The 23,799-nt window shown below is 32.5% G+C and overlaps 1 protein-coding gene across 1 annotated transcript; it reads left to right on the forward strand.

Annotated features, from left to right (window-relative positions):
• Positions 1–18,922: 18,922 nt before the first annotated feature.
• LOC139847860 (G2/mitotic-specific cyclin-2-like) lies at positions 18,923–22,271 on the forward strand. The gene is made up of 10 exons (XM_071837588.1): positions 18,923–19,059; positions 19,474–19,606; positions 19,724–19,780; positions 19,889–19,934; positions 20,032–20,133; positions 20,225–20,353; positions 20,460–20,552; positions 20,658–20,879; positions 21,065–21,342; positions 21,902–22,271. The coding sequence occupies exons 1-10, from the start codon at positions 19,017–19,019 to the stop codon at positions 22,050–22,052; spliced, it is 1,254 nt and encodes a 417-aa protein (XP_071693689.1). The 5' UTR covers positions 18,923–19,016; the 3' UTR covers positions 22,053–22,271.
• Positions 22,272–23,799: the final 1,528 nt, after the last annotated feature.

Consider the following 23,799-nt stretch of genomic DNA (forward strand, 5'->3'; position numbering starts at 1 on the left):
GGAATTTCCAAGTAAATTTAAACTTAATCTTTATATGTTTCCGACACGATAAGCAAAGACTGCAATGTTAAGTCTCGAAAAAGTTTTGAACTGTGTCATATATTCATTTGACCTTTGACTATGCCCGACGATTCACGAACAATTGTTTGTAAATAAATATGTATATATATATATATATATATATATATATATATATATATATATATATATATATATATATATATATATAAATGTAAGTATATATAATAATTTGAAATTATAAAAATAAACAATAAAATTAAATATGTAGAATAGGATACAAAATAATTAAATGTAAATTAAAAATGAATTTATATATATATATATATATATATATATATATATATATATATATATATATATATATATATTATATATATATATATATATGAATTCTATGAATAATTATGATTATATGCATATTGTAATATATATAAAATTTATAAATAATAAATATTCGATAAAGGTTATCATATTATATATGATTATTAAATATTAAATATTACATAATACAATTTAAGAATATAGTTATCATAATAACTTTCATTATTAATTATTAATACAATACTAATATCAACATCAATCTTAGTTTTATATATATATATATATATATATATATATATATATATATATATATATATATATATATATATATATATATATATATATATATTATAATTGTAATTTAAATATTATCAGTTATTATAATTGTTATTACTATATAATTATTGTTAGAATAATTATTATTAAGAATTATAAATATTATGATTATTATTATTGTTATCATTGTTAATATCATTATTATTATAACTAATAACTAATAGTAAAGTTATAATTATAGCATTATGATTCATATTAATATTATTATTAGGTATTATTACTGCCATTATCATTAGAAATTATTATTATTATTATTGTTTATCAAGTTTATATTTACAAGTATCATTATTAATGAAATGATTATTTCTATTAAAATTACTATTATTATGTTATTATTATAAATATTAAAAGTATTATTATTATTATATATTTATATTTATTAATTATTAAAATTAATTATATATTATATATAAATATAAACTATAAAAAAAATAAGTAAATCGTACTACTGATTCACTTCACTATCAGATTTAAATTTCTGTTCTTTACTTATGATTTTGTTACATGTCTTAATCACTTTAATACAAATACTTACAAGAATCCATTCCCAATCCCTTTCTTCTGTCTATTTTCGTTTGATTTTTTTTTTACCTGTCGTATCAATCAAGGCTACCAAACAAAAGGATAAACGAATCTGGTAGCTGTGTTAGGCTCATTTACACTCCATATAATTCATTACTTATAGAAATTTGAGGAACCAAAAACAGAAACTGATGAAAAACACATCGCAACCTCTATTCTTCATACTTTTTGGCCAAAATTCAAATTCAAGTTTTATTTCAAAATCTGTAAATGCAGTCGTGTTAGGATTCATTTACTCAAACTATATACAAAGTTTCAAAACCCAATTCGTAATATCGAGTACAAATTTTCGAGTCAAAGATTTGGTTTTTAAAAAGTCAAAATCTATTCTTCCACCAAATTCGAGTTTGCAGATAAGATCTAAGTTCAATTGATGGTTCCAGTGTATTTCAATGATGATTTAGAAACTGATTTGAGTTATAACCTCTATACAAATCGTAACCTATTGAAAAATAAAAATAAAAATTTATCTTCATAGCAGCGACAATAAGCGTACCTTTTCTTTTTTTTTATTTTTTTTATTTCTGATTAAACAACATCGCGATTACATTTTTTTTGTGTTACATCAAATAATAATTATATTAGGAGTTTATATGACTAATCGAATAAAACTGGAAATTGAGGAAGAAGAAGAAGATAAGGATCATGTTATACGATTTATATATTTACGAATTGAGTTATAAAATGGAAAAAGGGCTATAGCCCAATGGTTAAGGGTATTGGTGTAGTAGCGGGAGGTCATGGGTTCGAGTCTCGTATGGAGCAAACTTTTTAGAAAAGGCTTTTAAAGGGGTATACTCTTTTATTTCTTTTTATTTCTATTATTATTATTATTATTATTATTATTATTATTATTATTATTATTATTATTATTATTATTATTATTATTATTATTATTATTATTATTATTATTATTATTATTATTATTGTTGTTGTTGTTGTTATTATTGTTGTTGTTATTATTATTATTGATTATTAATTATTGCTATTACTACTAAGTATTATAATTATCACTAGTATTAGAGTTGTTATTATTATTGTTGTTATCAATGAAAGTATTAGTTACCAATTATTATTATTATCATGATTATAATTACAATTATGATTATTATTATTATTAAGATTGTTATTACTAATATTATTATCACTACTAGTATTATTAATAAGTAGTATTATTATTATTAATATTATCATTAGTATTATTATAAGTATAATAACCATTAATATTATCATTAATATTAATTTTATCATCATTATTATTAATAAATTATTCATTATATTAAAAATTACAGATATTATCATTACTAATATAGTTATTATTATTATTACTATGATTATTTTTACCAAAATTATTATTTTGTTTTCATTAAAACTATTATTATAATATTATCAGCATTATCTATATCAATATTACTAAAAATAATTACGTTTATGAAAATAAAAGTTCTAAAGATATTATTAAGATTGTAAGTATATTTTTAAACAAATTAACAAAATTTATATAAATATTCACATATAATATATTAGATATTTTTATTAAAATACTAATCAAATATATATCAATATAACTATATAAATATTAAACATTTTGAATATATACACAAACTAGATAAGTATAATATATAATTTAAGATATAATATATAAATTTGTTAGATTACGATTATACGTTTTAATATATATACAAACGATATAGGTTCGTGAATCCGAGGCCAACCCTGCATTTTTCAATATCGTCATATGTATTTTTACTACAAAATACAGTATGGTGAGTTTCATTACTCCCTTTTTAAATACTTTTGCAATATATATTTTTGGGACTGAGAATACATGCGCTACTTTTATAACTGTTTTACGAAATAGATACAAGTAATTGAAACTACATTATATGGTTGAATGGATCGAAGCCGAATATGCCCCTTTTTAGCTTGGTAGCCTAAGAATTTGGAAACAGACCCCCAAATTGACGCGAATCCTAAAGATAGATCTATCGGGCCCAACAAGCCCCATTCTGGAATTTGGAATGCTTTAGTACTTCGATTTTATCATGTCCGATGGGTGTCCCGGAATGATGGGGATATTCTATATGCATCTTGTTAATGTCGGTTACCAGGTGTTCAATCCATATGAATGATTATTTTTGTCCCTATGCATGGGACGTATATTTATAAAAAATGAAAATCTTATGGTCTATTAAAATGATGGAATGAATAATTATGATAAACTAATGAACTCACCAACCTTTTAGTTGACACTTTAAAGCATGTTTATTCTCAGGTACGAAAGAAATCTTTCGCTGTGCAATTGCTCATTTTAAAGATATTACTTGGAGTCATTCATGACATATTTCAAAAGACGTTGCATTCGAGTCGTCGAGTCCAACAAGATTATTGTTAAGTCAATTTTAGCTGGATATATTAGGAAATGGTATGCATGCCGTCAACTTTTGAAGTAATGAAAGTTTGTCTTTTAAAAACGAATGCAATGTTTGTAAAATGCATCATATAGAGGTCAAGTACCTCGCGATGTAATCATATGTTATTGTATTCATCCGGATGGATTAGGACGGGTCGTCTCAAGTGTTATTTATTTTTCTACCATGTTTAGTAGCTAATTTGTTATTATGCTTATTTAACCCAAGTAGTTATTATGTTTGACTAAAAATAGGAAATGGGTTGATTTAATTTGTACAACGATTAATATTTAGATAAAGAATGACCTTAAGGGAGATTGGAGTTTTAACTATTAATGGGTATGGTAAAATAATTAAGTGACAACTTGTTAAATTACTACTATTTATAATTCACTATATGTATAAATAATCACATAAGTTGATCTGACACGAAAGACGTGTTATTTATATATATATGGTAAATTATTCATTGAAACGGACATATGAATGGATTAATGGTTAAAAGACTAGTTAAAATTAAGGTGGGTTACATTCAATGACAACTGGTGTAATTATTGACATACGTGACAACCGCGTCAAACCATCTAAATAGTAATTAGTTAGAATATTTAGCTGTGGTTACAAGATAGAATGACGAGGACACTCGCATTTGTTGCTTGTAATTATAGGACTGCGCTGGACAACTCCAGGTGGACACATTAAATATTCTATGGGTGCAAGGAAAATTAACCCAGGGTAAAAAAAAAGTAAAAAAAGTCAAAGTCAAACATCATAACTACGGAAGTTAAATGAGCATAATACTCTTTTTATTGTATTTTCATCTCGTTTAGTTAAAGTAATATTTATTTACCGCAGTAATTTTTATTTACTTCATTGCTATAATCTAGTTTAAATTTATTATCTTGTGGTTTAAATTAAAAAGAAAAGATAAAAAGACAAACCGGTCGTTAAACGGTAAATCCCCCAAAGTTACTAAAATTACTATATATTACTAAATCTAACTTACTTACTTAATTTACCTAGATAACCTAGTAAAGCACCCAATAAAAGTGTCCATGGATCGATCTCCCGGACTTTACCTTAGCTATATTACTATACGATAGGTATACTTGCCTATGGTGTGTTGTAGTAAAAATTTAGGTGATTTCCTATAGTAAATAATATAAAACTGATAACCATTTCATACACCCTAGAAAACACATCAAGTTTTTGGCGCCGCTGCCGGGGACACTTTTTGTTTCTTCACAGAGTACATCAGTAGTTAAGTTAGAATTTGTAATAAAAATAATTTTTAGATAATTTTAGTTAGTACTTAATAATTAAAAAAAATTAAATAATAATACTCGTAGTTAATATAGTACTGTAACCAAACTATACTAAGTATTGAAGTATATAAATAAATCAAGAAGGTGTCAACCTCTTTTGGGGTTTTGTTGACGACAAATAACCAAGAAAGGAGGAGGCAAGTTTTCAAGTTGGTGTACGGTGGGCCTGCTAATAAAAATTACATCAATTAACCACTCACTCCGCCTCTTTGTCCTTAGCAATTGTATTATTATTATTTTATTTATTTATTGTGTAATGGAACCAGCTAACATTCCCATCTAACTTTCAAATTCTAGAATACTATTTTAACTAGTTTAATTAAATAGGGTTAAATAATTAGTACTATAAATTAATTAGGATTAGAATTTTGAATTAGTTTTAATTAATTAGATATTTTAAGTTTTTTATTATTAAAATTTAGAAAATAATAATAGAATTTTTAAATTAATAAATTAGTAATTTTTATAAGTTTTAGATAATTCTTAGTTATAATAGGTTACGTAGTGAATGCACCGAGCAAGACGTTCACCACCTTTTATACGTTCACCACCTGTAACTCGATCAAGACATCTAGCTAATATTGTCGCCGTTGATTTTTCTTTAGAATCATCATCAAGTCGACCAAGTACTCCAATTCAAATTTCCGATAATCCATTTTTTGAACCCGACCTCACAATTGAGAAGCCGGAGGATATTCAAGGACAATTCAGAGATCCTGAACCTCTAATCATTCCTCCTGAACCACCAATCATTCAACCAGAGGTTATTGAGGAAGAAACCATTAAATCAGAATCCTCTAGTGATTCAGATTCAATAATTTCAATCATGGAAAATCATGGAAAATCAGGAACCTCTAAGTATGGAAGATCGAATGAGAGCTACACCCACTAGCCAAAGCCATGTCATTACTCAACCAGATATTAATGCACCAGATTATGAAATCAAAGGACAAATCCTACACATGATAACTAATCAATGCTAATTTAGTGGTACGCCAAAAGAAGATCCAAACGAACATCTTCGAACCTTTAATAGGATTTGTACTCTATTCAAAATCAGAGAAGTTGAGGATGAACAGATCCATCTCATGTTGTTTCCCTGGACTTTAAAGGGAGAAGCCAAAGATTGGTTAGAATCGTTACCCGAAGGAGCGATTGATACATGGGATGTTTTAGTTGAAAATTTTCTTAAAAGATTCTTTCTGGCATCTAAAGCCGTGAGACTTCAAGGAGAAATTGTTACGTTCACGCAAAAGCCAAATGAAACATTATATGAGGCATGGACAAGATCGGAAAGTTGTTGAGAGGATGTCCTCAACACGGTTTAGACACTTATCAAATTGTACAAATATTCTACCAAGGTGTCGACGTTGCTACACGAAAAGACATCGACACAGCAGCTAGTGGTTCCATTATGAAGAAAACCTCAACTGAAGCTCACAAAATTATTGATAACACAGCCTCCCACTCACATGAATGGCATCAAGAAAAAGATATTTTTCGTTCATCTAAAGCAGCTAGAGCCGATTCTAGCCATGACTTTGATTCCATTTTCGCAAAGTTAGATGCTTTCGAGAGATGAATGGAAAAGATGACTAAAGATATTCACTCAATACGAATTAGTTGTGAGCAGTGTGGAGGACCACATTTGACGAAAGATTGTTTCGGTGTTGAGCAAACAATGGAACAACGTGAGAATGTTTCCTACATGAACCAAAGGTCGGGAAATAATTATCAAAATAATTATCAACAGCCAAGGAATAATTTCAACCGACCTTACAACACCCCATACAATCCAAATAGGCCCAACAATAACTCGTATAACCAACAAGGTCCTAGCAATCAGCAAAGACCCATTTTTCTTAATAAGCCACCACAAACCGACGAGAAAAAGCCAAACCTGGAGGAAATGATGACAAAGCTCATGGAATCCCAAGCACAGTTTGTTGCATCTCAAAAACAAACTAATGAACAAAACTCGCAATCATTCAGACACCAACAAGCTTCTATCCAAAACTTGGAACAAGAAGTAAGTAACCTAGCAAGGTTAATTGGTGAAAGAAAGCCAGGGAGTTTACCGAGCGACACGAATACCAACCCTCAAAATGAAGTAGCCAAAGCAATTATCACCCGAAGTGGTTTGACGCTTATGCCACCTGTTATACCAGTCATTTTCGATTATCACGTTCCATCACCACAACCAGAACCAGAGAAGGCGACTGAACCAGTAATTGAGAAAGCCAATGAACAACAAGCTGAAATCTCAGAAGGTTCAGTACGACCTAAACCATACGTTAAAACATATCAACTACTGCTTCCTTACCCGAACAAACAAAGAAAAGAAAGAATCGAGGCCGAACAGTCAAAGTTTCTTGACATGTTCAAACAAATAAACGTCAATCTTCCTTTCATCGATGTAATTTCATATATGTCAAGATATGCAAAGTTTTTGAAAGACCTGATCACAAACAGAAAGAAAATGAAAGAACTTTCAGCTGTCACAATGAATGATGCATGTTCGGCAGTATTATTGAATAAGATACCCGAAAAACTCTCTGACCCCGGAAGTTTCACAATTCCATGTTTAATGGGTAGTCTTGATTCAATAAGAGCATTATCAGACTTAGGTGCTAGTATTAACTTAATGCCTTATTCATTATACGTTAAACTAGGCCTTGAAGAGTTAAAACCAACACGAATGAGCATACAACTAGCTGATCGATCAATCAAATATCCTAGAGGGATAATGGAGAATATGCTAGTTAAAGTTGGTACTTTAGTATTCCCAGCAAATTTTGTGATTCTAGATATGGAAGAAGATTCTCGAGTTCCTCTTATCTTAGGAAGACCATTCTTAAACAAGGCTAGAGCAATAATAGATGTATTTGGTAAGAAATTGACCCTAAGTATAGAGGACGAGAGTGTGACCTTTTCTGTTGATAAGGCCATGCAACAACCTCAATCTGCAGATGACGCGTGCTATTATATGCAAACTATAGATGAACATCAAGAATTGTTACAAGAATTTCCAGAATTACAAGGAACGGGCGAATGTTCTTCAGGAGAAGGAACAGAACCAACTGATGAAGCTGAATTATTAGCTACACTCATGGCTAATGAATACGAACCAACAACAGAAGAACTTCAAGTTCTGAAAGAGGATGACAGATATAGGTACAAATCATCGAATGAAGATCCACCAACATTGAAATTAAAGCCACTTCCAAACCATTTAGAATATGCATATTTGCATGGTGAATCTCAGTTACCTGTAATCATCTCATCCTCCCTTTCTGAAAACGAAAAATCTCGATTGATTTCCGTGTTAAAAGCCCACAAACCAGCTATTGCATGGAAGATCCAAGATATCAAGGGTATAAGTCCTTCATATTGCACACACAAAATTCTCATGGAAGATGATTTCAAACCTTGTGTGCAACGTCAACGAAGACTAAACCCTAACATGCAAGATGTGGTGAAGAAAGAGATAATTAAACTACTTGATGCAGTTTTAATTTATCCCATCTCTGATAGTCCATGGGTAATCCCGGTACAATGCATACCAAAGAAAGGTGGCATTACCGTGATCACAAATGAAAAAGATGAGTTTATTCCTACTCGGACTGTAACTGGATGGCGTGTTTGCATTGATTATAGAAAATTAAATGACGCCATCAGAAAAGATCATTTTCCCTTACCTTTCATCGATCAAATGTTAGAAAGGTTAGCAGGAAACAGTTACTATTGTTTCCTTGATGGTTTTTCAGGGTATTTTCAAATCCCAATCGCACCCGAAGACCAAGAGAAAACCACCTTCACATGCCCATATGGCACTTTTGCGTACAAACGCATGCCATTCGGACTATGCAATGCCCCTGCAACTTTTCAAAGGTGCATGATGGCGATTTTTCATGATATGATAGAAGAATGCATGGAAGTTTTCATGGATGACTTTTCAGTCTTCGGTGACTCTTTTGAGTCGTGTCTTTCAAATCTTAAACGAATGCTTATTAGATACGAGAAATCAAATCTAGTGCTTAACTGGAAGAAATGCCATTTCATGGTTAAAGAAGGCATCGTTCTAGGTCATAAAATCTCAAGTGAAGGAATTGAAGTGGATAAAGCAAAAGTTGATGTAATTGCTAAACTTCCACATCCTACGAATGTCAAAGGATTTAGAAGTTTTCTAGGGCATGCCGGTTTTTACCGACGATTCATTAAAGATTTTTCTAAAATTGCCACTCCAATGAACAAACTCCTCGAAAAACATAATCCATTTGTCTTCTCGGACGAATGTATTAAATCTTTCAACATTCTCAAAGAAAAGGTCACCAATGCGCCAATCATGATAGCTCCAAACTGGGCCCTTCCATTTGAGCTCATGTGCGATGCAAGTGATTTTGCAATAGGATCCGTTTTAGGTCAAAGGATAGAAAAACGATTTAAACCCATTTACTATGCTAGTAAGACTTTACAAGAAGCACAAACGAACTACACAACCACTGAAAAGGAACTCCTTGCTATAGTCTTCGCTTTTGATAAATTCCGATCATATCTTGTTCTAGCAAAAACGGTTATCTATACCGATCATTCTGTCTTGCTCCTGCAAGAGTTTGACATCGAAATCCGAGATAAAAAGGGAGCAGAAAATCTTGCCGCCGATCATCTTTCACGCCTTGAGAACCCTGAGCTAGAAATTCTCGATGAATTCGCGATACAGGATGACTTTCCTGACGAACATCTCATGAAGATCGAGAGTGATGAAATACCATGGTTCACACCAATTGCGAACTACTTGGTATGTGGATTTCTTGAAAAGGGAATATCGTATCAAAAACGAAAGAAATTCTTTAGCGATATTAAATACTACTTTTGGGAGGATCCACATTTGTTTAAAAATTGTCTCGATGGAGTAATACGCAGGTGCGTATTCGAGAATGAAGCTAGACAAATCTTACTCCATTGTCACACAGGACCTACAGGAGGGCATTACGGACCTCAACTCACGGGAAGAAAGGTCTACGAGGCTGGATTCTATTGGCCTTCTATTTTCAAGGATGCCCATCTTCTCTGTAAATCCTGTGATGCATGTCAAAGGGTCGGGAGAATAAGTCAACGTGATGAGATGCCACAAAATGTCATTCAAGTTTGCGAAGTTTTCAACATTTGGGGCATTGACTTCATGGGCCCTTTTCCAAAATCTCATAATAATCTCTACATACTCGTTGATATTGATTATATGTCTAAATGGGCAGAAGCGCAAGCTCTCCCAATAAATGATGCACGAGTTGTAGTTAACTTTTTGAAACGTCTTTTTGCACGGTTCGGAACACCGAAAGCTTTGATAAGTGATCGGGGTACACATTTTTGCAACGCTCAACTTGAGAAAGTTCTTAAAAGATATGGGGTAACTCATAAGATATCGACAGCTTATCATCTACAAATAAGTGGACAAGTTGAGAACACTAGCCGAGCATTAAAACGTATTCTGGAGAAAACTGTAGGTGCAAATCCGAAGGAGTGGTCCATGAAATTGGAGGATGCTCTTTAGGCCTTTCGAACGGCCTATAAAACTCCAATTGGAACCACAACTTTTCGACTCGTTTACGGAAAAGCATGTCATCTCCCGGTTGAGATTGAGCATAAAACATTTTGGGCTCTTAAGACATGCAATCTTGATTTGCATGAAGCAGGACGATTACGTTTAAGCCAGCTGAACGAATTAGATGAGTTAAGGGATGATGCATATGAAAAATCACTCATCTACAAAGAAAAAACAAAGAAATGGCACGATAAACGTTTAAACAAAAAAGTGTTTCATGAAGGAGACCGTGTCCTTCTATTCAATTCTAGATTTAAACTATTTCCTGGAAAGTTAAAATCTAGATGGTCAGGACCGTTCATAGTTACAAGAGTTTTACCTTATGGAACGGTCGAATTAGTGGACTCAAATGATAAACCATTCAAAGTAAATGGACACATGCTGAAACACTATTTTGATGGACCACGAGAGATTGAAAATGATCTTAATCATAAGTTCGAAACCACAGCTAACTAAGTGTGGGGAGAGTCTAATGTTCCAAGAGAGAGAAAGATCTCATGTTTGATATTCTGTTCTTGTTTTTCAAGAATGGAATCCGATTGGTCTTTCCCTAGCAGACCCTAAAGAACTAGTCTTCTTCCCCCATTCTAAATTTTGGTTTTTCTTTTGTGTGTTTATTTTTTTTTTCTATTTGTTTTCAGATGCATAAGTCACGCACTTCGTTCGATCAAAACCATTCTCTTCTCATATATGCACTGATCAACACCTTACCAATTGATATGGTATTGGAGATCAGGGAGAAAATGACTGCTGTTAGAAAAGAGAAAAGGGCAGAACATAACAAAGTTAATTTCGCACAAGGTACATCTAAATCTGCTGCAAAACGAAGGTCAAAACAACTCGAGAAATGTTACAAGTGCGGAAAATGGTCCCACGAAGGGGAATGCCCCAAGAATCAAACTTATTCTAATTTCGAGTTTGTAACTTTATGCCGAGAAGGGCCAGTCAGGTGTTTCTAAAAAAAATTACTAAACCCGAGAGGGTTCGCATATGAAGCTATGGAAAATCAACTTGGTCAGCTCACTTTCGAAGCAATTTGCTCAGGTCATTTTCAAGATGATAATTCTGTGAGATTCTGAAATTCTCACAAGTGTGCGAGTGTGCGAGTGTGCAAGTGTGCGAGTGTAATAGTTTATTGTGTGATTTATTTTAGTGTGCTATTGTGTGATAAACATGTATGATTGTTTGTAAAGAATAATGTATTTATATTTTAAGTTTGTTTGTTTGTTTAAATGCATTCAATCTTCGGCTTTCAAGCGATAAATCTTCTAATTTAAGTGTTTAGATTGGTAATCGATAAAATTAGGTACCCAAAACTGAAATTACTGCTATCAAACAAAATTTTAAATTTTGAATTAGGGAATATCGTTTATTGAGAAGATATAAATATCTTAAGTCAAATACTTAATATAAAAATTTTAAAATTTTCATTAGTGAAGTTCCTGTCGAAATCGCGTAGAACGAAAATTTTGTTGTTATTATTAAAAGATAATTTGATTTAAGTGGGATAAAAACTTACTTTTAATTAATAACTTTAAAATGACGATTACTATAAATTAGTCGCGAGTTAAAGATTAGGTGTTTACACTGAAATTACTTTACCCAAGGGTGGGGCGAGAATTTTGTTATCGTTATTTTATCCTTATTAATTTAAAGTATATAAAATAATAATAATAATAATAATAATAATAATAATAATAATAATAATAATAATAATAATAATAATAATAATAAATGTGTGTCTTTGTGTGCATATTTGTTTATTTTGTTTGTTGTGTGAAAATAGGTAAAACAAGGCATGTTCATAGACTGACCGTAAGTTCAGCAAAAGTAACTAAATTTTTGACGAAACATGTGAACAAGATAAGATATTAGTAATAAAGAACAATTCAACTACAAACAGCGCAAGTTAGGGCTTTCTAGCTCTAAGTGGTTTTAACACCATTTCTATACTATTTGCCCTCGTGAATTCTAATTTTTGTCTGATTTCATTGCAAATGAGGGCATTGCATGATCTCAAGTGTGGGGAGGGGGTTATAATTCTCTCAGTTTATACTTGGCTTATTTTCTAAATTTTGTGAAAAATTTAAAAATTTTAACTAAATGAATTCAAATCTTGTTTAAATATGTTTATGAACAATAAAACTAGGTGTTAAAGTCGAAATTATTGGTACCTCAGAAGGACATAAATTGAGAAACAACCAATTCATGAATTTATTTAATTAAAACAAGGATAAAAAGATTCGAGAAAAAAAAGCCAGGTGTGGGGAGATTAACCAATCTATTTGTTTAAAACTGCATATCACATGTTTGTGCGAAGTTTTGTAGGTGCTTTTGTTGTAATCCATAAAGAATGGTGATTAAACAGCATGATTGAAACCGGGACATGGGCCAATTGGAGAACTAAAATGGCGATCTACACTATAAGGGATAATGTTGCACCCAACTGACCCTTCGTACAAAATGTTTTTAAAAGATCAAAATGTGTTCATAAAATCTTATTTTCCTTAAGAAAAACATTAATCTTTTAATACACGAGGTCTTCAGGATGAATCAATTCCATCCTTAGAGGAAGTAAAGTCTTCCGAAAAAAGAAACGCGCTTCTTGATTTAGGTCAAGAAGTTGTCGTCCAGACCAGCTGTAGGTTGACGAAAAATCTAGAAAAGTCATCTCGAAAATCAGCAGGAAATCCACGGACCTCAGCATCAAACAGAGTCGCTAAGTGGTCAGACTTATCCTATCCATGAGAGGATCTGTCTCGTAGAATGGGGAGGACGCCTTGCAAATCAGCTGGATAAGACTGATGAACCAGATCCCTAGAAAGGATAATCTCCTTAAAGATTAAAAATCAGCATTTAAGCCTGATATTACTCAATTCTAGAGATTGACCTTAAAGATTGAGAATTACAAACTCATGGAATTCGATGATATCTATACTCGAACTTGACCGAGAAAATGTTTTGAAAAAAATATAAAACCGATTTGTTTTCAAAGAACTTATTTTCAGTACGTTCATTACTGTTGAACGTAAAATCCTAGGAATTCACCGAAATTCATTAGGTCACCTGAACCAAATCGGGTGTCAACCGTACGAACGGTGGTTGCATAGCATGGTCGAAGACAGGACCTTGTGCCAGACCAAAACTTCTAGGGTGATCTTTACTATTTCTCCTACAAAGGATAGTAATTGTATCCGACACGATATTGACCATGATTTTATGTAATGTCTTAAAAGACATCGCCTTAACAGTTTCTTGTTCATCGCTCTCCTTTGCAACCGGACGGTAGTTTGCCGTAAGGTAATATACGGAACAAGTAAACTGGATGTGTGCTTTCCAGACACAGGGATAGCAAGTGGGTACACAAAACCGAAATTTTTTTTAGCTTAAAATCAAAAGAAGATACGAAACCCACAACCCACAAAAATATTTATGAAAACTTACACCGGTAATGGGTTAATCCGGAAAACGTGTCTAGTGTAAAAACTAGCATGCATTTTCAAAACACAAAACGTTTTCATATATATATATATATATATATATATATATATATATATATATATATATATATATATATATATGGGGGATCGACCCATGGCTAAGTTTAAAAATAGTACAAACTAGATAAGCAAATGTGGACCACAAATGATCATTCATAATCCTGTGATGGATGATAATTTATCATTCATCATACCACGATGAATGATTAATTCATCACTGATGAATGATCATTTGTGGTCTACATTTTTTTATCCAGTTTGTACCCCAAATTTTGCTTACCCATGGATCAGTGCACTATTACTGGTCAAAATAATAACATTATTACAAAGTGTCTTTTTTAAATGTTCATGTTTACACTTAATCTCAATGTTTGTGGAAAAAAAAAATTAAAAAGGAAAAAAAAATTTACTTCCACATTTCTTGCACACGGTCACTTCTCACTTGATCCCTCATATATATATATATATATATATATATATATATATACGTATATATATATATACGTATATATATATATATACGTATATATATATATACGTATATATATATATACGTATATATATATATACGTATATATATATATAAATATATATATATATGTATATATATACGTGTATATATGTATATATACGTATATATATATATATATATATATATATATATATATATATATATATATATATATATATATACGAAAATAATTAGTTGCGTCTTGTTTGTAAAATTATTTTGAGTTGAACGGTGATAAAGAAGAAACCTAACTCGCGGCGAAAAAAAAAAAGGATAAATCCCGTCAACTTATGGTGAATTTTATTTATCGATTGTTACATTAAATTAGAAAGTTACATTTAAGTCCATCAAAGTTACTCTTTATAACATATATAGTTACAAATTTTGTCCCCTAAATAAACTTCAATTTCCTTCAATCACATCTCAGTGGACGAATCCAAAAGGCTAGAGTCAGCCTTCACAGACGAGGAGATGTGGGAAGCAATCAAAGATTGCGAATCTTCAAAAGCCCCGGGGCCCGACGGTTTCAATCTAAAATTTTACAAAAATTTCTTTTGGCTAATAAAGGACGAGTTGAAGAAAGCTTTAGATTGGTTTTGGACAAACGAATCGATTTCTAGAGGTTGCAATGCAAGTTTCATATCCTTGATCCCAAAGAAAACTACACCGATGAGTCTCGGAGATTATCGCCCCATTAGTCTTATCGGAAGTTTTTACAAGATAATTGCTAAGATTCTCTCGAAAAGACTTCAAACGGTGATCCAAAAGATTATTAGAGTGGAGCAAAGTGCTTTTATGAAAGGTAGATCTATTTTAGACGGAATACTCGTGGCTAATGAATTGACTGATGAGGTAAAGAAGAGAAAGAAGAAATGTATGATATTTAAGGCCGACTTCGAAAAGGCGTTCGATAGCATCAATTGGGATTTCCTTCTTAAGATTCTCGAAAGAATGGGTTTTGGCTTGAAATGGAGAAATTGGATTAAAGCATGCTTATCTTCGGCATCGGTCTCAGTTCTCGTCAATGGATCACCGACCAAGGAATTCTCCCTGCAGAAAGGTGTCCGCCAAGGAGACCCGCTCTCTCCCTACCTATTTATTATTGTATCGGAAGGACTAAACGTGTTCATCAAAAGAGCACTCCAACAGAACCTTTTTAAAGGAATAGAAGTGGGAAAAGACCGGGTAACAATCTCGCATCTTCAATATGCCGATGATACTATTGTTTTTGGTGAATGGAATAGAAGGAACGTTGGTAATTTATTTAAAGTTCTTAAGTGCTTCGAAATTTTCTCGGGTCTTAAGGTGAACTTCTCAAAGAGTGGTCTATTCGGTATCGGGGTTCAAGCGCAGGAGGTTGAAGATATGGCTCGTCGTTTTGGTTGTCAAGTCGGGAGCCTACCCCTCATGTATCTTGGTTTACCGATTGGGAGGAAAATGAATACTAGTCGTGATTGGGAACCATATATTGAAAAATTCCATGCTAGGCTCGCGGATTGGAAAGCGAAATCGATGTCATTTGGTGGTCGATTAACCCTTGTTAAATCGGTACTTAGTAGCCTTCCGTTATATGCCTTCTCCCTATTCCGTGCTCCCTCAGGTGTCATCAACAAGCTCGAAGGTTTGCGTCGTATGTTTTTTTGGGGCGGGTCGGGGGATAATACCAAAATGTCATGGGTTAAATGGGAAAACATATTATTACCTTATGAGGGAGGGGGGTTAAACATCGGTTCCTTGAAAGCGAAAAACTTGGCCTTGATGGGAAAATGGTGGTGGCGTTTCTACAATGAAAAGCAATCACTTTGGGCAAAGGTTATTTCGAGCTTATATGGGCGGGACGGGGGGTTGGGTGGTCTCTCAAATCTTGGTTCGGGAAAGGGCATAGTTTGGAAAAACATTTGTAAAGTTGGAACGTACATTGACAATCTTGGCATACCCTTTTCTAACTCTTTTGTGAAGCTTGTTTGCAAAGGTGACAATACATCTTTTTGGCTAGATAAGTGGATTGGCAACTTCACACTCAAAGAAAAATTTGGCAGGCTCTATAATCTTGAGAGCAACAAGGATGTGATGATCATGGATAGATGCAATCGAGTCAATAATGGCAATGTAACTTCGTGGAATTGGTTGAGAACTCCAACAGGCAGAACTCAGACAGAATTGCATGAACTAGTGGCTCTAATCGACAGCTTCGTTTTCTCGGATGGTGCGCAAGACAAATGGTCATGGAACTTACTGCAAAATGGTAGCTTCACAACATACACATTAGCAAAGCTAATCAACGAAAAGCTTCTTCCTCCAAATAGCAGCTCAAGTTATACTGATCGACTTCATCTTCTCCCTCAAAAACTTGGTGTGTTTGTTTGGCGAGTAAAACAAAATCGAATCCCGGTTAGAGTCGAACTTGATAAAAGAGGCATTGACTTGGATTCGGTACGTTGTCCCGTATGTAACAACGACCTAGAAACAGTTGAACATGTTTTCATACACTGCTCATTTGCAAAAGATTTATGGTCTCGGATATTCCGATGGTGGAATTCAAGTAGGCAACCTTACTCGAACATGGGCGAGCTATTTCAAGGAGTTATCGACACTTCTCAGCCGCATAAGACTTCTACGTTATGGAAGGCAATAGAATGGGTTTGTGGCTACATAATTTGGCGAAATCGGAACCTTACTGTGTTTCAAAAAAAAAAAAGGTAACGGGCCAGTGGCGTTATGCGAAGTCCAAATTAAGGCATTCGAATGGATCACTAGGCGCTCGAGGAAGTCAAATTTCATGTGGAGCCAATGGCTTCTAAATCCGGGCACATATGATGATCATGGTTGATTCATAGCTTAGGCTTTTAATGACTATTGTGATGGTTTTAGATAGTACAGTTAATATAGTTTAGTCTCTACAAGCATGTCCCCAATTGCTTCTGTTCTGTTTCTTTTTGTTATTAATAAAAATTTACTTTGCCTTGCAAAAAAAAAAAATAAACTTCAATTTACACATATAGTACATATCCTAAAAAACGACAATTCTGAAGAATTTAGAAGAATGAAATGACAAAGAATATGTTTTTTTTAGTGTATATGTAAATAAATAAATGTAAATACAGATCATCAAAAATTGTCTTTTTTGAAATCAATGCTTATATTTCTGTTGAGGCTGAGATTAGAAAAAAGTTACATTATAAGACAAAAAATAAGATACATACTAATCAGGCGAACATAAATTTAAAAAACGACCACAAAAGTTAACATAGGAAAAAGTACACATTTAAATCTAAATAGTTTAATTGGTTCACAAATGAGTAATATGGCAAGCGTGTGAGCCGAATATACAAGCTCTTTTATCCCAATTATTGTATATCGTTTGTAGTTGTATAATTGTATGGTTATGTTATATGTTATGGTCATTTGATGGTTGGGGATTTGGTGTTAGACGTGATGTAATTTGCATATGGTTCAATACATACAAAAACTAAAAAATTTCACAAATATTGTTGATAAGTTTTGTCTTTGCTCTATCAAAGAATGACATATAGCGAACAATAGTTATTCCAAAAGATATAAGGAAACGGGCCTATGACCTTAAACGAAATCCAAATCAAGACTTACAAATGGATATCTAAGCGATCAAAAAAGACGTCGTTGGAGTGGAGCCAATAGCTTGTGAACCCCCTATCGTTTGATGATCACGGTTAGGAGAACTTGAGTTATGCCATGTTTGTTTCATGCTTGATCTATTATGTCAAAACTCAATCTTCTGTTTCAATGTATAGTCCTAGATAGTTTGCCTAGCTACATGCTCTCACATGCATGCTCGATGTAATGTTCTATATTGATAATAAAATGTTATTCGCTTTAAAAAAAAATTCAGCGAATAATAGCAGTAAATATATTTTCTTTTTTTAAAATTAGAAAGGCAAGATAAATTAAAATCAACAAATATTTACAAAGATTTTTTTTGTCAAAGGTGTCAATCACATGTTCATTGAAGGCAGAACCTGACCGTTGGCTCGCTGCAGCCCAAAATCTTATATAAAAGGCAAGTATTATTTATATTTATTTTTTATATATCTGATAATAAAAATAAAATAATACGATATCTAATAATCCAACGGGATTATTTTACTAGCCGTTGATTTCAAATATATTAACCCCTTCTTCAGACACACTTTCCCCAATTATTCCGTCTCCATCTCTCTCTCTTCTTCATCTTCTGTCCAGTTAATACACCCAAACAGTGATTAGATTTTAAGGGTGTAATTTAATTCTAATTAAAATTAAAATTAAATGCCCTTAATCTGCTACATTCTAGGGTGCTTTTAGAATCTGGGCTTCTTGATTTTTCAAGATATTGTAATTAGGGTTCGATTAGTATCTCCGGACAATAAAAAGATTATTATTTTTTAATCAATGGAGTTTGCAGTTGATAACAATAAAGCCGCAAATTTGCAAGGTATAAGCTTTATTATTGATTAAAGTTAGATCAAGATTTGTTGCCAACTTACAAGTTTGATACTTTATTGAAAACCCTAAATTTAAATTATGTTTGTGAATCTGGGTTTTGGTTTGATTTTGATTTTAATGTGTAATCAGAGTTATTCGTATTCTCAAAATAGATCATGATTTTTGAAATTAGTTTTAAACCCTAATTTCAATCATAAGAATGATTTTTATGAAATTGGGTTTTTTTTATGTTATTTGACTTTTATGTGGGATGGTGAGTTGCATCAATCAACTTGTATATTAGGTTACAATTTTCAATTTAAAAACCCTGAATCATAAATTTTTATATGAATGTTGTTGTTTATGAATTGGGATCTTAGCTTTTTATGTATGTTGACCCTAATTTGTGTTTTAAATTGTGAAGTCAAAGGAGATAAGATGGTTACTAGGAAGTTTGGTGTTGAAATCAGTCATAATAGAAGAGCTTTTGGTTCAATTAATCAGCAGAAAGGAGCTCAAGTTTTGCCTTGTGTCGTCAACAAAAGAGCTTTATCACAGTATGTGTTCATTAATTATTATCTTTTTTTTTTTGTTTAGAGTACTTTTTTTTATAATAATATCATTATATAGATGTAATGTATTTGAGCTGATCCTTAATATGATTCGATCTTTAGAGCAAACGGAAACAATGAGAACAATGTACCGAATCAAGTTCATAGACCAGTCACAAGGTAATCTGACCTTGACCCATTATAAATTTTGCACCCTTTTTTGTGAAACCCTATAGGGTTTTTTGTTATGTTCAGAATACTGATTTTGGTGTTACAATTGTAATTAAGGAAACTTGCTGCTCAAATTGCCAATAAGAAGCAGTGTTTCCCTGAGGTATATTCATAATACTAATTCACTACATAGCCATGAAGATTGTCTTTGAAATTGCTAAGTTTTTAATTTTTTAATGAAATCGTTTACCGAAAATTAGAATGTTTTGAAGCCGAAACGATCAATTGAGAGTTTTAAAGTGTGGGAAGATGTGGAGGATCAACCCGAGCCCATGTCGCTCGAAACAACAGAACCAATTGTGGTATTGTTATTTCTTCTTGTCTTTTGTATGTAACAGATAGAATATGAACTCTTTTTGATTAAAAGATTGAATTGATTTTTTCTTTTATTAGGAAGTTGAAATTGAAATGGAGGACATATTTGAAGAACCAATTGTGGATATCGATATCTCGGATACTAAAAATCCCCTTGCAGTTGTTGAATATTTTGAAGATCTCTATTCTCATTATAGACAGACTGAGGTAACAGGATTTGTGATTTTGAAAATCGAAAGTATTTTTTTTTTTTTTTTTTTTTTTTTTTTGTTTGTATCACACGATAACTAAATACGGGTTCTTTGAATTGCAGAGTTATGGTATGGTTTCAGCAAATTATATATTAACTCAACAATCTGATATCAATGAGAGGATGAGAGCTATACTAATCGACTGGCTCATCGAGGTAAATTCCTTTAAGTTCGGAATTTAGAATTTCCATTTATACCCTGTATAAATATTATTATAACATTAATAAGTAGTAACAAAGATGAGTGTGGGATTGTATCAGGTGCATCATAAGTTTGACCTTCAGCACGAGACGTTGTTCTTGACGGTTAACCTGATAGACAGGTTCTTGGCTAAGCAAAATATGGCTAGAAAGAAGTTGCAATTGGTTGGTTTAGTTGCCATGCTTTTGGCTTGTAAATATGAGGAGGTTTCGGTCCCTGTTATCGACGATTTAATTTTCATCTCAGATAAAGCTTACTCCAGAACCGAAATTCTTGAAATGGTACATGATTTAGTGTTTTTTAATATAGTTTTTAGTTGTTTTTTTATGAGAAGTTCATGATATGGTACAAAAAGTTGGAATCTTTTCATTGATTATGATATTTGTTTTTACATTTACGAGTCTCTTGTGCATTTGGGACATGGGAATGGGACTAAATATAGAGTTTTGTCATGTTTTTTTTACAGGAAAAGGTAATGTTGAACACATTGGAGTTCAACATGTCGGTTCCAACGGCATACGTGTTCTTGAAACGATATCTAAAAGCGGCACAATCAGAGTCAAAACTCGATCAAATGTCGTCCTTTTTGATGGAGCTTTGTCTCGTTGAATACGAGATGATTAAGTTTGCACCGTCATTTTTGGCTGCAGCTTCGGTTTACACTGCTCAATGCAGTCTTTATGGGATAAAGCAATGGTCTAAGACTTGTGAATGGCATACAAACTACTCCGAAGATCAGCTTCTGTAAGCCATTACTTTTTTTTTAACTTGTTTAAATTTCCATCTTTATGTATTAATCAAATCTTTAAGTGATAATGCATTTGTGAATTAATAAGTTAAAATGAACATGTACTCCGTAAAATACTAATAATCAGTTTTACAAAAGGTACAAAACATTTGTGAACTAACATGGACCAAATAATAAGTAAAGTTCACAACTTTAGTGGTATGTGTGGAATGAATTTTCAAATGATACATATTACTCCAGCGTGTTGTAAACGGCGGCCATTTCGGATGACTACTCTGTTTGGTGACTAGCCTGTCACATTTCGCCCAAAATCGTCTAATTAGTCGATCAACGCAGTCAAAGTCAGTCAAAGTCAAGGTTGGTCAAAGTTATGTCAAAATTTCAACATAAGCTATACTCAGATTTTGTCATCAATCCCGACTCGACCCGAATCTACTGACTAGTCGTTTAAAAGTCCCGACCGACTTGTCTCCCCGATTCGCGACTTTTTTTAGCCTTGCCTTGTCAAAAAAACTAAATAAGATTTGGTTGAATTTTGTGATGATTTTGCTATAGGGAATGTTCAAGGATGATTGTGGGGTACCACCAAAAGGCAGCAACAGGGAGATTAACTGCAGTGTACAGAAAATACAACACTTCAAAATTTGGTTATGCAGCAAAATGTGAGCCAGCCAAGTTTATTGTAGACGAGACACAACAATTATGAGAGCAGCAATTAATATACTTAACATGATGATGCAACTGATGTAACCTTTTTTATAATTCTGTTGGGGGATGGGTTGATTTAGAAGAAATAATGTAGCAACTTTTCCCTTGTTGCCCTTAGCAATGTTTAGGGGTTAGTTTACTTTGGATGGTGGTTCAAATTTTCTGAACAACCAATACAAATACAGGCCTAATTGTTCATGTTGAACATATTCTTCTACCCATTGAACTTACAATTTATTATTTTACATTTTTATAATAATAAGAAACTCAATGTTCAATACATCATTGGTTGTGTCGTTTACCGTATTTATATATGTCGTTATACAGTTTGTTGTTAATGCTTGATTGTATATGATATGATAAAACATCTTACCATGTGTAAATTAACTATCTTATTTATTTATTTTTCATTTTTATTTTTTTATTTTTGTAAAAGAAAATTAATGATATAGGATTAAGTAGCATGATGTTACAGTCAAGCGTAAGAAAGCAACCTTGTACCAAAACTACAACTGATCAAGCATGATATAAAACACCACTTTTTTTTACTTGTATAGAAATTGATCCGGCATTATACAAATTCATTAGGTGTTGCACCCACAATCAGCATGTGTTCAGAAGTATTTTTTTTTTTTTTTTTTTTTTTTTTTGACGAAATAACGAAAACTCATATGGAAACGAAGTCGTTTTCCAAAGGGAAACGCCCTCAACAGAAAATACAAAAAAACGGGAGCAACGGGGAGCTGACACCTAGAAAGCAACCAACTAAACAAAAGCTATCTATTAACGAGCCTCCCCTAACAACCCGATAAACCATAAAACAAACTACGAATACAAAACCAAAACTACACGATAAAAACATGAACCAAACACGAATTACGAGTAATCAACCTCTAGGTCCCGCCCTTTTCAACTTACCATTAATCGTTTTTTTTCAAAATGTTCTTCCGGACCGATTCTCTATCTTGTAAGATAACACATTGGCGGATCCATCATCCGGTACTCTCTCCTTGGCCAAACGTGTCATCATTTCATCAAATGCCACGTAAGCCTCCACAGACATTTTTCCATTCCCGTTTGCCCTTTTCAAAACAAGTTTTTCCATTCAGAAGTACTTGTTAACTGGTGATTAAATTTTGCATCGATCACATAATTATTATGTCTCTCCTTTTTGCGCAAAAAGGAAAATAATAACATTAATAAGCTCTTTCATCTAATCAATAGATGAAAGATACCAAGTGGGTTGAAACCACAAATTGGCTATATATACTTTCTCAAATGTTCCGATTTCGCCCATATACCCCATATACCCATTTGCGTCGCACTGTCGTCTACAAACTTTCAAAAAATGTACTGATGTCGCCCACTATACTTTTTTTTACCTGTAATGAAAACAATAGATGATGTGGCTTCTAAGTAGTCATGGCACGTCGGTGATACATCGGAACAGAAACTGAAAGTATATGGGCGACATCGGAACACAACTGAAAATATATGGGCGACATCAGGACATATAAAATGAAAAACAAAAAGTTAAATAATTAACTTTACCGGTTCAGCAGGTAACTGGTAACGAAATGTTAATATTGGTACATTTTTTGAAAGTTTGTAGACGACAGTGGAACAGAAATGGGTATATGAGTGATATTCGGACATTTGAGAAAGTCTTGTATACCCATTGAACTTACAACTTATTATTTTACAATTTTATACAGTTTGTTGTTGATGCTTGATGTGGATTAGAT

Source organism: Rutidosis leptorrhynchoides, chromosome 5, assembly GCF_046630445.1.
Source record: "Rutidosis leptorrhynchoides isolate AG116_Rl617_1_P2 chromosome 5, CSIRO_AGI_Rlap_v1, whole genome shotgun sequence".
Taxonomy (NCBI): domain Eukaryota; kingdom Viridiplantae; phylum Streptophyta; class Magnoliopsida; order Asterales; family Asteraceae; genus Rutidosis; species Rutidosis leptorrhynchoides.

Coding starts and splice junctions, on each gene's coding strand:
- LOC139847860 (XM_071837588.1), top strand. CDS start 19,017: ATGGAGTTTGCAGTTGATAACAATAAAGCCGCAAATTTGCAAG. Junction 19,607..19,723: donor AACAAAAGAGCTTTATCACA/GTATGTGTTCAT, acceptor TTCGATCTTTAG/AGCAAACGGAAACAATGAGA. Junction 21,343..21,901: donor TACTCCGAAGATCAGCTTCT/GTAAGCCATTAC, acceptor ATTTTGCTATAG/GGAATGTTCAAGGATGATTG.